Consider the following 11,488-nt stretch of genomic DNA (forward strand, 5'->3'; position numbering starts at 1 on the left):
TTTTGAATTATTACTTTTTATTACCATTTCAAAAGGAACGGACTGGGCCGTATTGCTTAACGGATTAGTTTTCAACGGCATGTACTTGATAATACATTTAATTTTGCCGATGGAAGTAAATCATATTATCTTAAGGTAATTTTTATGGACAGTGCAATGCAATTCCAACGAAATATATATATGCATAATGCATACGGCCAGACGAAAAAGGACGGCTCTGTCAAGCCTAGGTTCACCGAATACGAAGAGCAAGGACCAAGTAACCATTAATCACCAGGGAGACCAATTGTTGTATTGCTTAGAGATACGCATTCGTCAGTCATTACAGTTACTCATCCCTTCGCTATTTTGTAACGGTTCATTGACATCACTTGCATGCAAGAAAAACAATCTTGCACACCTTGTCCTTATGAAATGAAATGAAAATGAAATATTTCATTTTCCTAACTCAACACTGCGCAAGTTTCAAATCCTTGGAAAACGAAAATAAATACAACCGAAAACAAATGTACTATTCTGAGGCGAACGTATAGCGAGAAAACGGATTGCGGATTTTTACACCTTACATGTTATCACCTTACATTACACCTTACCATTACACCTTACATGTTATCAAAATTGTACCGATCTTTCAGCTTCTTCCGTATGCACAACCCCGTTATCAACCGTCGCCAGTTCCCGTAAATACGTTTCCGGCGCCGTTCGTCCTCTTTCTCCTGCAGCTCCACCTGCTCCCGGTACCACTCGTCCAGCACCCGATCACGGAACTCCTCACACACGACGAACCCATCGTACACAGCCTGGCATCCTCCGGCCCGGTACTCAAACCCGGTAATGGCTTGTGCACAATCGATCCGCAACCGACGGCAGATACGATTCAGCCCGGGCAGCTGCAGATGAACCGTACCCTTTGGCAGCATGCACGGTTGAAACAGATCCACATTACCGTACGCACTTCTCGGCACTAGCCCATCCTTTGCTACCGGTGGTTCGTAGTCTTGCACCTGCCATTCACCGAATAGCTCCAACGTTTGTCCGGTAATGGCAGCACCGGTGAACCGGTCGTACTTCGCTTTCGCTTTAACCACTTTATACGGCTCTTCGTGCATGCGTACAGTTTTAGCCCGGCGCAACCAGGATTCACGCGAATGAAGTGTGTGCACACAGTCGCGAAAGTAGATCGGTTCCTCGCGTATGTAACCGAGCACGGGAGCATCTGGCGGATAAATGGCTTCATTTCGCAACAGATACCGTTCGATTGCGTACTTGGGATGAGATTTGTACTCGCCAATCTGCTCCGGAAAGGGCCGTTTGTTGAGCAATCGATCAAACTTCATGTCCTCGATAAGATCACGCTTAGTCCGCTTGCCACGGTACGGGCGTAACGCTTTTTCTAGCCATGCATCTTCCACGCGCAACTTGCTCTTCTTGCTTCCAAGCCGGGAAATGTACCGCGGCGATACGTCCTTAATCGTTCCATCGTTATTCCACGCCAGCACGTAAGAGATCGGTTGCGTTGCTTGTTTCTATTGCGGGAGGCAAAAACATCAAATTAGTATCAAAAGGATAACAATATCAAACTAATTTGCCGGTTGTGGCTCCAATTGCTACCCACCACAATGTCCTCCAGCTTATACACATCCCCGTGCAAAACATCGATTGTGATCCATTTGTCTTCGTGCTCACAGAACACCTCCACCCAGTAATCCACTCCCATCTTCCCGTTAGCCTTCTTCGCCTTCTTCCCACTGTCCGCCTTACGCCGAGCGTTTGCTTCTTGCTCTTTTTTACTCGCAAGCTTTGCTGCCCGCGCGCGATACGCGGCCAATATGCGCTCCCTTCTTTGCTGCACCTCATCCGGGACCGACCGATCGTCCGCTTCGCTTCGATCCGTATCCGTTGCTGTCGGCACGGCCGTGGTCTTACGATTGTTTTCCTTCCTTAAAAATGATCCCGCCATAAGCTTCAACTTTTTTCTCTTTTCCTGCGACACAACCGGATCATCGTCGGCACCCCCATCCAACTGCGGTATGGAGAATCCGGCAGCGGCACGCTTCTTACCTTTGCCCTTTTGTGCTGTCTCCTTTTGCTTTGCAATCAAGGCTCGAAGCTTCTGTTTGGCCACGTAAACCATACTGTCCTGCGGTGCCAGGCGGAAATCTTGCAACAGTTTCCTTTCCATCGCTTGCTCCTGTGCGGTCTTTGGGTTCATCCGGTACAGCTGATCGGATGGAATTTGCTTGGGTGGAACAGGGGGTGAGATGACAAGCCGCACATGAACGCCCAGTATTCGGAGCATTAGCACAAACAGCAGAATGTAATCGCGTCGGCAGTAGGTGACCTTTTTGGCAATCGCGAATATGAGAAACTTTCCGAGCGCCGGATGTTGCCGCTGGCGGTAAAACATCGTATCGTCCTTCAGGGTGATGGTGCGTCTGTAGTAGCGTGTCAATTCCTGAAAGTACCGCAGGTTGGTCAATCCATTCGGACGGCTTGCCTTGCTGGTCTGACCCATTACACCGGGCAACAGTTTCTTTTGCGCGAAACGCATCAACGAAGGTTTCCGGAGCTCGTTGTTCACGTATGTACCGTGACCGATCCAGCAGAGCAGTGCAACCTTATGGACGTTGATCTGGCTGTTGCGTTTCTCCCGATTCATAAATCTTTTCAGCGCAGTCAGCACGTCAAAAGTACGTTTGCATGACGTCGTTTTACCATTTGCGTCCGGAGCAAGTTTAAGCGTAATTTCGATCTCCTTCGGAGCGTCGGCCTTTTCGGCTTGCTTCGGTGCCACTACCTTCACAAAATCATTCCTACCGAAGCCGGCGGCAAGACCTTTTCCACCACGAACGGGCAACTTTTCTCCCGCTACCAACAGTCGTTCAATATCGTCCAGCTGCTGGACTTCAGATGTGCCTTTCTGTTTGGATGTTCCTGCATCCGGGTTACTACTGTCCTGCGATACCCGCGAGGTAGCCGCTTCCGCCAGGCTGACCATCTGCATGTACGCTTTACTGGATTGGTTAATTTGTTGAATTAATTTTTTGCCCAACTCTGCCTCGGCCAGCTTTCTGTTTTCTGCTTGCTCTGGCGTCGCGCTCGCCTCACCGCCGATCTGATCACCCGTATCTGGCTCTTCCTCGGAATCGGTAAGCTCCACGCCAGCGTTGCAGTCGAAGTACAGGTTCACCGCTTGCCGCTGTTCCGTTTCCTGTTTCGATGGTCGAAAAAAGTCCGAATTCAAATCCAGCTCACTCGGATCTACCAAGTAGTCATCACCACTGCTCTCCGATTCGTTCCCCGTTCCTTCCGCTTCACTCGTTGCATTCATCGGTTTAACTCGCTTTTTCGGAGGTTCTGTCACTAGTCCTTTCGAGGTACTGGGTCTTTCGGGGTGTGCCAAATCGGGACGATATTTACGATACAACTCCTCCACGGTAAAGGTGGTCAGTTTGATTGGTTCCTCACTGGCAGGTGATTTCTTGCGCCTCGGTTTGGCTTTAGCAGTGCGGGTCGGTTTTCGTTTTGCTTTTTTCGGTGGCATCTTTACATCCTCATCTTCCGATTCATCGTCACTGGTGCTTGCACCTGGAACTGACACCGTTTCCGGTGCAGGATTGTCTGACTCGTCTGGCAGTATAATTCCTTTCTTTGCGGCAATCCGTCGTGATACCCGGGCCGGAGGAACACTGACGAGCAAATAAACGAACGAATTACGTATTGTTGTGACACGAAACAAGGGTTTAGCTTCGATTTACTTACGGGAGTTTGATGGTTGGTTTAACTTTTGCTTTTCGTTTTGCACTTGTTTCACCCCCTTTGCTCTGGCCATCCTTTGCCGGTTGCCATTCATCTTCGCTGGCAGAAAAATCGCCCACCGACGATGCCTCCGATGCTTCATCATCCTCCATCTCATTGTCAACGGCTTCGTAATGGGTTTCTGATTCCATTTTGTTTAAAACACGCCATGCACGAAAAATTAATTAATGTCTTACAAAAAGCTGGCTCATCAGTAAAATATATGAAAAAACATTTTGCGAATTCACATTCCGTTTACCACTGGACGCGGTTCGTTGCTTTCTTTCGAGAATCCCTACTTGATGATGAATGTAAACAAAACACTTCGCGCGCTTTGACAGTTCTCAGAGCTGCTGCTATAAAACTGCCATAATAAGCAGAGCTGCTGTTTTTCATTCAATTCCGTTCAAAAGCTTCTACAAGGAAAACTTTCAAATTTTACTCTTTAAAAAAAACGATACGAATTATAATCAGCTCGCTGTCTTTTTATTTAACCACCGTTTGACGCTCCTTGTATGCCTTTCGTGCTAGCTGAACCGCTACCGGATATTGCCGTGTGGAGACATTCCTACCGATACCGGGTGACCCGTTGGGAGACAGTTCTTCCTTCGCAGCAACCCGCTCACACTCTTGCTGATTTGCATGCACATTTTCAACAATGTTTTCAATAAACTTTGCCAAACCGTAGCAGAGATGATTAAAAATGCGATCCTCGTGCTCGTTAGTTGGTTGTCCTAGATAGTGGTGCAGTGTGGTCTGCAGTGTATCTAGCAAAACCGTCATTTCCGGTGTTGATGTTTGACCACGCGTGTGTTGCATTTTTACAATGAGTTCGGGCATTTTATCGAAAATTTGTTTAGCTAACGTTTCAAATGCCACTTTTCGCAGGTTGCGTTGTAGGTTTTTGTATAAAACTTCCGAGTTTCGCGACAATTTCTCTGAGGTTCGCTCATTTTGCAACGTATGGCTGTAACGCTTTTCTGGCCCTCTGGAAAAATGAGATGCGCTCTAGGTGAAGAACATAGAGACCCAACAACACTCAACACTCCCGAATGCTTACCTCAACTCACGTAATCTCATTTTGATTCGCATTATCCGTTCATTCATTTCGTCCTTCTTACACTTTTCAAATCGATCTAACGTTTCCTCTAAATGTTGCACCTTCGGGCGAGCCAACTTTTCATACCGCTCTGCCTGTGGACGAAGGGTTGGAATGGGCAATTCCCATTCGAGCGGAACTCCTGAATCATTCTCTTCTAGGATGGACGATAGCTTCGGCTCAAACGAGCTTGAAAGTACCGACACTTTCGAGACGTTGGCTTCGTCTATCTCTTCAACACCCTGCTCAAAATCAACTGGCTGCTCTTCTTGCGGCTCTTCCGGTTGGCTTTCGTTTTCCATGCTGTCAATAATTTGGGACGGAGCTCTTTTGTCTCACTGAAAATTTGAACTTGGCTTTCGCCACCGAACACAGCCAAACAGTATCTAAAGCCGTTGCCAGATTCGGCTTCCAACCTACAGCTTACTTTGATTGGATTTATTTTTTACATCGCGCACACAGTATAGCCGAAGCCGTCTAGATGCAATTTGGAATAAGTAAATGTTACTTTATTTCAACATACGACTTACATATAGTATATTATTCGTTGGCCGGGGGTGTAGTAGTTTATCGCCATTATGAAATGGATGTTATTTTATGTCCAGCTCATTCTTACATTTGCTGCTAACGAATGCTTATCCATATCGCCTCGCCCGTCCCAATGTCAGTACTTTACTCCAATACCTTCTGCTTCGTCTGCGACTCGTGCCATGCCTTGTTTATCATACGCTTCGTCTCCGGGTCACCGGATTCGTACAGTTTCTGCATGATGTTCATCAATGGATCGTCAGCCGTCGCTTTCTTGCCGTCCGAGAGCCGTTCATCCTTCAAGTCCTGCAACCGTTTGGCCGTTAGCGTCAGATGGGCCCATTTGGTCGGCGTTTGCTTGGCCAAATAAATCGCCACCATGTCGGACTTGACGCGCCGATAGCTCTTCTCCGCATCGATCGGGTTGAGCAGGTTGTTGACGACGAAAATGTAGTCCTTGTTGTTGAGATCGCTTATAACCAACTGGAACGAGTTTTCCGTAAACTCCACATTAACGTTATCCTCTGGCACTTGCTGGACACCGTTGACAGTGACGAAAATTTTGATAAACTTGTCACTCTGATCCCAGGCGTACTCTTTCAGCTCCACCTGATACCGGCGGATATCGCCGGGCACCGATGTTTGCACCGGCCGTGAAATGCTCTGCTCGCTGCTGGCTTGCGCGGCCAACAGATCCCGCTGACGCTGGATGTCCGTTTCTAGCTTGCGAATGTCGATCGCTAGCATCTGTTGCACTCGGCTGCGCTGGGCACTCCCTGCTAGTGTTCGCATCTCCTCGAGGTCCTGCGTAAGCTGTAGGAAGAACAAAGGACACGAAACGAGGTGAATACAATATAAACTTGCGCTTGTTCAACCGTACTGTTTTGCTTACATTTTCGATCGCTTCGCGAGACATCTTTGCGTCAACTAGTTTTCGATATACTACAGGGCTTCTTGGGCGTTAGTAGCAATAAGTAGGAGGATTTCTTTTGCTTTGAACTGCTTCACGCTTTTCGTTTGTCTAGAAACACGCAAGTATTGACAGCGGACAGCATGCTGCTTCTTCTTGATGTTTCGCGAAGTTTCCAGCACCGGCGTCACTGTGGTCGGTCTCCATGCATCGCTTAGGTCTTGTTTTTTAATATTAGAAACGATTTCGAAAATTAATAATAATTATTGTCATGTTAGTGTACATCAATTACTCATTATGATGAATTAGTTTACTAACTTTATCATCCTCCATCGGGCTGTGAATTCAATAAGAAATTACATTTGTTTTACATTATTTTTCACACCGGCAATCGAAACTCCCACCATGCATCTGTCGAAACTGTCATCGCAGCACAAAGAAAACTCTGCAAAAGAAACAAGCGGGAAACACTGATAACAAACGTCACGCCGTCGAGTTCATCGATTTTCCACGACCGCCCGACCCACCCGCACCGAAATAAACAAAACAAACTTTGCACGCACGGTCCTTTTTCTCGCACCTCGTTGCACACCGGAACCGGATTTACGACTGAAGAGCCAGCGATAAAAGGCACTGTAACGGCGAACGGTTTCAGCAGCAAGGAAGCCTTTCCACAGCAAGCGCATCTTCATTTCTCAAGCACCATTCAACCCCATCTGGTAAGCGTGCGCGCGATCAGCAAAAAGTGTAGGGTTTCGTGATAGAGCGGTTAGCTAGTTTCCCGCCGCAGTTCGTGTGGAAAATTGAGCTTCCTTTTCATTCTGCCACGGCACCCACCCCACGGAGGTTCTTTTTTCGCAAACAGTGCACCCTGTTGTCAAGAGCAGTGTGGTTCGGCAGGGGCACGGTCGTAAAACATTCGTCAAAGGGTGCGAATCGTAGTCGTAGTTGGTCAAGATAGGTCAAACGAACAGCATGTCCATGAACGAAGGTATCGCAGTCGTTACGAAGGTGGTGTCCACCAGCGTTCGTCGTGCACCGGAACCGACCGCCGTACTAACGCGCGAAGACTTTAACGCGGGTCCGATAAGTTTAGATGAGATCGAACCGGGCCTGTGGTTGGGCAATGCATCCGCTGCAGCAGACATGGGAACGCTGGAGAAACACACCATCCGGAGCATCCTGTCGATCGATTCCGTGCCACTGCCGGTGCATATAACGGACCATCCGAATCTTCGCGTGCGCCACATACAGGCAGCGGACGTGCCGCGCGAGGACCTGATACGACACTTCGAGGACAGCAATCGCTTCATTGCGGACAGTTTGGCCGAGGGTCGTCACGTGCTGGTGCACTGCTACTTTGGGGTAAGTCGCAGCGCAACGATTGTTATCGCGTACGTCATGCAAAAGTATCGGCTCAACTATGAGGCCGCTTTCCAGCGTGTGAAAGCAAAACGGATCTTCGTAATGCCCAACCCCGGGTTTGTGAATCAGCTCAAACTGTACGGCCGGATGGCGTACCGGATCGATCGTACCAACGAACGGTACAAGCTGTTCCGCCTCCGATTGGCCGGTGATAACGTGCGGAAAGCGAAACGTTTGCCCACAGAGTGTATGGACGTGGTGAAGACGGATCCGGGCGTGACACAGGAATCACCCGAACCGTACGTCTACCGGTGCCGCAAATGTCGCCGTGTCGTTGCCTCCCGAAGCAACTTGCTGCTGCACAAACCAAAGTCAGCCACGCTAGCTCAATCGCCGGCAAAGGTTGGCCGCGAACCGGAAGCCACACTCGAGGAGGAAGGAACGAGCGACGAAGCCGAGTGCGACGGACAGCCCCAGATGAATGCGGATGGTGAAAATGTGGCCGACCACGTAACGCACGTTCAAACTGCCGTGGCAACGGGATCATCGCCCAGCAGTGGTGGTGGGATGAACGAGCTGGCGGAACAGGTACGTCGCAGTTCGATTAGCAGCGAACATAGCAACCGGTCGTCCGAGAAGGATACACCGATGTGCAATAAAATATTTTTCATCGAGCCACTTGCATGGATGACGGACATTTATCGCAACACGCAGGGCCGACTGTACTGTCCGAAGTGTACCGTGAAGCTGGGCAGTTTTAACTGGGTGATGGGTAAGTTCGACATGATTAACTGTCGATGATTCATTATCAACTCCTTCCCCTTTTTGCCTCGTCTTCCAGCCACAAAGTGTCCATGCGGTGCGGAAATTTATCCGGCATTTTATCTCGTTCCTTCGAAAACGGAATATTCCACCGTGGTTCAAAATGTGCAAGTTACGGTGTAAGAGGTGAGTTCTGTCGCGTTACAACACGATACCAAAGAGTAGATGAAAAAGAATGCGCTTCATTTCGTATTTATTGGCATTTGTTATTAATTATTGCCATACGTCGTTATTGGATTTCCCTTTTTTGTGTTGCGTTGCCCTCAAATGATGTGAACGTGAACGTGAGTTAGGACTAGCGTTAGGACTTTACCGTGCATGGCATAGAAAGGATTCAAATGAGCCGTGAATATATTGGTGGTAGTAGTTTAAAAAGGATAATGGTACTTGAAAAAAGATGCTGCCGGAAAACATCCGCTCACTGATCGATTGAAAATCGCTAAAAATAGGTCAATTGATGGCGTATTTACCAACACATCTCCCTACGGTGGTAAATGGAAAAAAAATGATGATGATGGTGCCGATGATGATGATGAGTGACAATGGCATTGACGTAGAAGGAAACTTTGCCATCCTCTCTGCTTTGAGTGATCGACAAAGGAGGCGAAACATGCACATCGCATGCACTATGATTCTTCTTTGTTTCTATGGTTATTTTTCCGATGCAACGTGGTAGAGCAAACGGCCGAAACGCAATCGATTCCGTAGCCGTCGTAGTAGTAAAAACGCTTTAATTAGCAGCTTAATTTTGGTTGTGATGTTTAACGCATAATACTTATCATTGATTATGAAGATTGTTAGGAATTTTATTACTTACACAAAGGTACAAAAATAAGCGACACCCTACCTACAACCCAAATATTCCAGAAACGAGCCGCATCATGTCATGACTCCGTCAAGCGTCTTCCCGCGGTCGGCTAGAGAGTGTTGGGATATCTGGGTGAAGGGTGTTGGCTAGAAGAGCTTGAACGGTTTTAGTATAAATTTGCTCGCTCTCAACATGACTTTCTTGATGCATCTTGATAATAATGTAACGTTAGGTTTAAGCGGTCTAAACTCTCACAATACGGGATAAACTATAAAGGAATACATGTGTAGCGGTCAGTATTTAATCAACAATTTAGAGAAACAAAAAAAAACAATAGCAAAACTCGATGGAAGACGGTGATTAGCAGGCTCTAGCAGCAGCAGCAGCAGCAGCAGCATAATTCAAGCATGTATATTGTGCTCAGCGCAATACTTAAATAATAATACAATAATCTATACAATTTGCTACCCTGCTTACGGAATACGGAAATTATGGTGTCACATAATATTCCAACAAGGAAAATCAAATCAAAATGCAAAGGATAATAGCTTCTTATACTGTAAGCTGGAACTTAATATTTGTTAAGCCTCCTCGTGTACATTGTGTGCTGGGAGAGAGAAAGAGAGGTTGTTTGGGGATAACAATTGGGACAAGGGTTATCCGATTTCGGACATACGGGTTTGGCGAATGATTTCTTACGGTTAGGCTTAACTGCACCCGTACGAATGGCAACGGGTTTATGCCTCATGAACGAGATACTGAAGTGATAAAATCACCGGTGTATGTAAGCCATTCGGGGTGTTTCGTTAATTGTTTTTGTGTTTTCCAAATTTGATGATACAGCATAAAAGGAAGAGAAGGTACAAAATCTTAGCATATTTCGATCGATCGAGTCATAATGACAAAAAAAAGGACTAAGGAGCAGAATAGGCTCACAAGTTGTACGGGGCGCAACTGTTTACAAGTTGTGTGAAAGTTCACGGTGAAATGTGTGCATGAGTATTAAGGACATAAAAGTAATATTTAAATTAACCGTTAATTAAGTAAAAAAATATTAAAAGTTGTTGTAAGCTGTAATGAACGTTTGTTAAAATTTTCATTAGACATTTTATCAGTTTTTATCAACTTTTTCAATGGTTTTAATTAGTTAAATTATAATTTTAATCATTACTAATCCATATTCGATCATTTTTGATATTAAAAAAAAATAATTATTTTGTTTTAAAGTATATTTTTACTAAATAGTTCATAAGCTTGCTAAAAGCTACAAATACTAGATAAAAGAGTAATTTTCAGCATTAATAACAATAATTTATGTACGTGACTTAATAAAAAAAAGTTTATTATTCATTTATCTCAAACTTTGTAGAAAATTATACAACTACTAAAACTACATTTTACTACGCCAAATGAAAATGCTTTTCACAGTTTATGAACACAACTTGCTGTGAGTTTAAATTAAATCGTTTCGTCCTATCTCGTCATGTTCTCATTCCACTATGCACTTCCACGAAAGCTTGTGTGCGAGTGTGTTACATGCAACTTGCGTGCCTATTCTGCTCCTTAGCCAAAAAAGGATTTAAATCGAACAAAAACACAGCACAATCTTAACAGCGTTAAAAGAGGAAAATACGGGTGAACACACCATAAAGAAGTATACACTTATATTGATGGGCCCTTTTGAAGGTAGGGAAACCAAACCGTAAGGTCGACGTAGTGCGGCACATGTGCCGGAATGTCAGTGTGCCGCACACAACACAAGATAATCAAACTGTATTTGCATACTGCTGGCTGCTCGCCATACTGGCTCTTGTGGACGTGTGGTCGCGTCTTGCCGTTGCCACCAATTACCCGAGGCAAATATTATTAGTGTAACTCTTTTTGCAACACATGCCGCCTGTCCCATCGTAGCAGTGCGAAGAGTATCAAACTATAAAACAAATGAAAAACCATTATTATACAACTGTACAACACATAAGCGGAATCAAACGAATAAAATCTGTTTCAATGAATAAAAAACCAGAAAACGGAGTAGTGTGTTATTTGGTTTGTTAGTTTCCAAAATACACAAAGAAAACGAGCAAACAAATTCAACGACTTTTCTAAAAACAGCATTAAAAGTGTTCGTAATGCAAACCTTCTTTCATACCCTCCAATA

General features: G+C 45.7%; 4 protein-coding genes across 6 annotated transcripts; 1 reads left to right on the plus strand and 3 right to left on the minus strand.

The window, feature by feature from the left end:
* Window positions 1-20: 20 nt before the first annotated feature.
* Window positions 21-4,107, minus strand: LOC118504347 (DNA repair protein complementing XP-C cells homolog). 2 transcript variants are annotated; one of them, XM_036038714.1, is made up of 3 exons: window positions 3,763-4,107; window positions 1,616-3,689; window positions 21-1,526 (listed from the first exon to the last, which is right to left on the minus strand). In XM_036038714.1, exons 1-3 carry the CDS (start codon window positions 3,948-3,950, stop codon window positions 603-605), a joined length of 3,186 nt encoding a protein of 1,061 aa, XP_035894607.1. In that variant the 5' UTR covers window positions 3,951-4,107; the 3' UTR covers window positions 21-602. The 2 variants fall into 2 exon arrangements, with proteins under 2 accessions (XP_035894607.1, XP_035894608.1); XM_036038715.1 differs by lacking the exon at window positions 3,763-4,107 and having other exon boundaries at window positions 1,616-3,211; window positions 3,280-3,468.
* Window positions 4,108-4,262: 155 nt separating this feature from the next.
* Window positions 4,263-5,342, minus strand: LOC118504350. Its single transcript, XM_036038719.1, has 2 exons — window positions 4,859-5,342; window positions 4,263-4,786 (listed from the first exon to the last, which is right to left on the minus strand). Exons 1-2 carry the CDS (start codon window positions 5,197-5,199, stop codon window positions 4,285-4,287), a joined length of 843 nt encoding a protein of 280 aa, XP_035894612.1. The 5' UTR covers window positions 5,200-5,342; the 3' UTR covers window positions 4,263-4,284.
* A 37-nt stretch (window positions 5,343-5,379) lies between these two features.
* On the minus strand, window positions 5,380-6,505 carry LOC118504354 (calcyclin-binding protein). Its single transcript, XM_036038739.1, has 2 exons — window positions 6,318-6,505; window positions 5,380-6,238 (listed from the first exon to the last, which is right to left on the minus strand). The coding sequence occupies exons 1-2, from the start codon at window positions 6,339-6,341 to the stop codon at window positions 5,570-5,572; spliced, it is 693 nt and encodes a 230-aa protein (XP_035894632.1). The 5' UTR covers window positions 6,342-6,505; the 3' UTR covers window positions 5,380-5,569.
* A 224-nt stretch (window positions 6,506-6,729) lies between these two features.
* Window positions 6,730-11,351, plus strand: LOC118504349 (dual specificity protein phosphatase MPK-4). 2 transcript variants are annotated; one of them, XM_036038718.1, is made up of 3 exons: window positions 6,730-7,700; window positions 7,776-8,472; window positions 8,542-8,682. In XM_036038718.1, the coding sequence occupies exons 1-3, from the start codon at window positions 7,311-7,313 to the stop codon at window positions 8,643-8,645; spliced, it is 1,191 nt and encodes a 396-aa protein (XP_035894611.1). In that variant the 5' UTR covers window positions 6,730-7,310; the 3' UTR covers window positions 8,646-8,682. The 2 variants fall into 2 exon arrangements, with proteins under 2 accessions (XP_035894611.1, XP_035894610.1); XM_036038717.1 differs by having other exon boundaries at window positions 6,801-8,472; window positions 8,542-11,351.
* Window positions 11,352-11,488: the final 137 nt, after the last annotated feature.

The sequence above is a fragment of the Anopheles stephensi genome, chromosome 2, assembly GCF_013141755.1.
Source record: "Anopheles stephensi strain Indian chromosome 2, UCI_ANSTEP_V1.0, whole genome shotgun sequence".
NCBI classification, from domain to species: Eukaryota; Metazoa; Arthropoda; class Insecta; order Diptera; family Culicidae; genus Anopheles; species Anopheles stephensi.

Bases quoted from the DNA above. Each gene is read 5' to 3' on its own strand.
- LOC118504347 (XM_036038714.1), bottom strand. From the start codon at position 3,950: ATGGAATCAGAAACCCATTACGAAGCCGTTGACAATGAGATGGAGGAT. The intron at 3,690-3,762 runs GTAAGTAAATCG...TTTGCTCGTCAG, and splicing joins AAACCAACCATCAAACTCCC to TGTTCCTCCGGCCCGGGTAT. The intron at 1,527-1,615 runs GTGGGTAGCAAT...CTCCCGCAATAG, and splicing joins ATAAGCTGGAGGACATTGTG to AAACAAGCAACGCAACCGAT.
- LOC118504350 (XM_036038719.1), bottom strand. From the start codon at position 5,199: ATGGAAAACGAAAGCCAACCGGAAGAGCCGCAAGAAGAGCAGCCAGTT. The intron at 4,787-4,858 runs GTAAGCATTCGG...TCATTTTTCCAG, and splicing joins ATGAGATTACGTGAGTTGAG to AGGGCCAGAAAAGCGTTACA.
- LOC118504354 (XM_036038739.1), bottom strand. From the start codon at position 6,341: ATGTCTCGCGAAGCGATCGAAAAT. The intron at 6,239-6,317 runs GTAAGCAAAACA...TTCTTCCTACAG, and splicing joins CTCGCGAAGCGATCGAAAAT to CTTACGCAGGACCTCGAGGA.
- LOC118504349 (XM_036038717.1), top strand. From the start codon at position 7,311: ATGTCCATGAACGAAGGTATCGCAGTCGTTACGAAGGTGGTGTCCACC. The intron at 8,473-8,541 runs GTAAGTTCGACA...CTCGTCTTCCAG, and splicing joins CAGTTTTAACTGGGTGATGG to CCACAAAGTGTCCATGCGGT.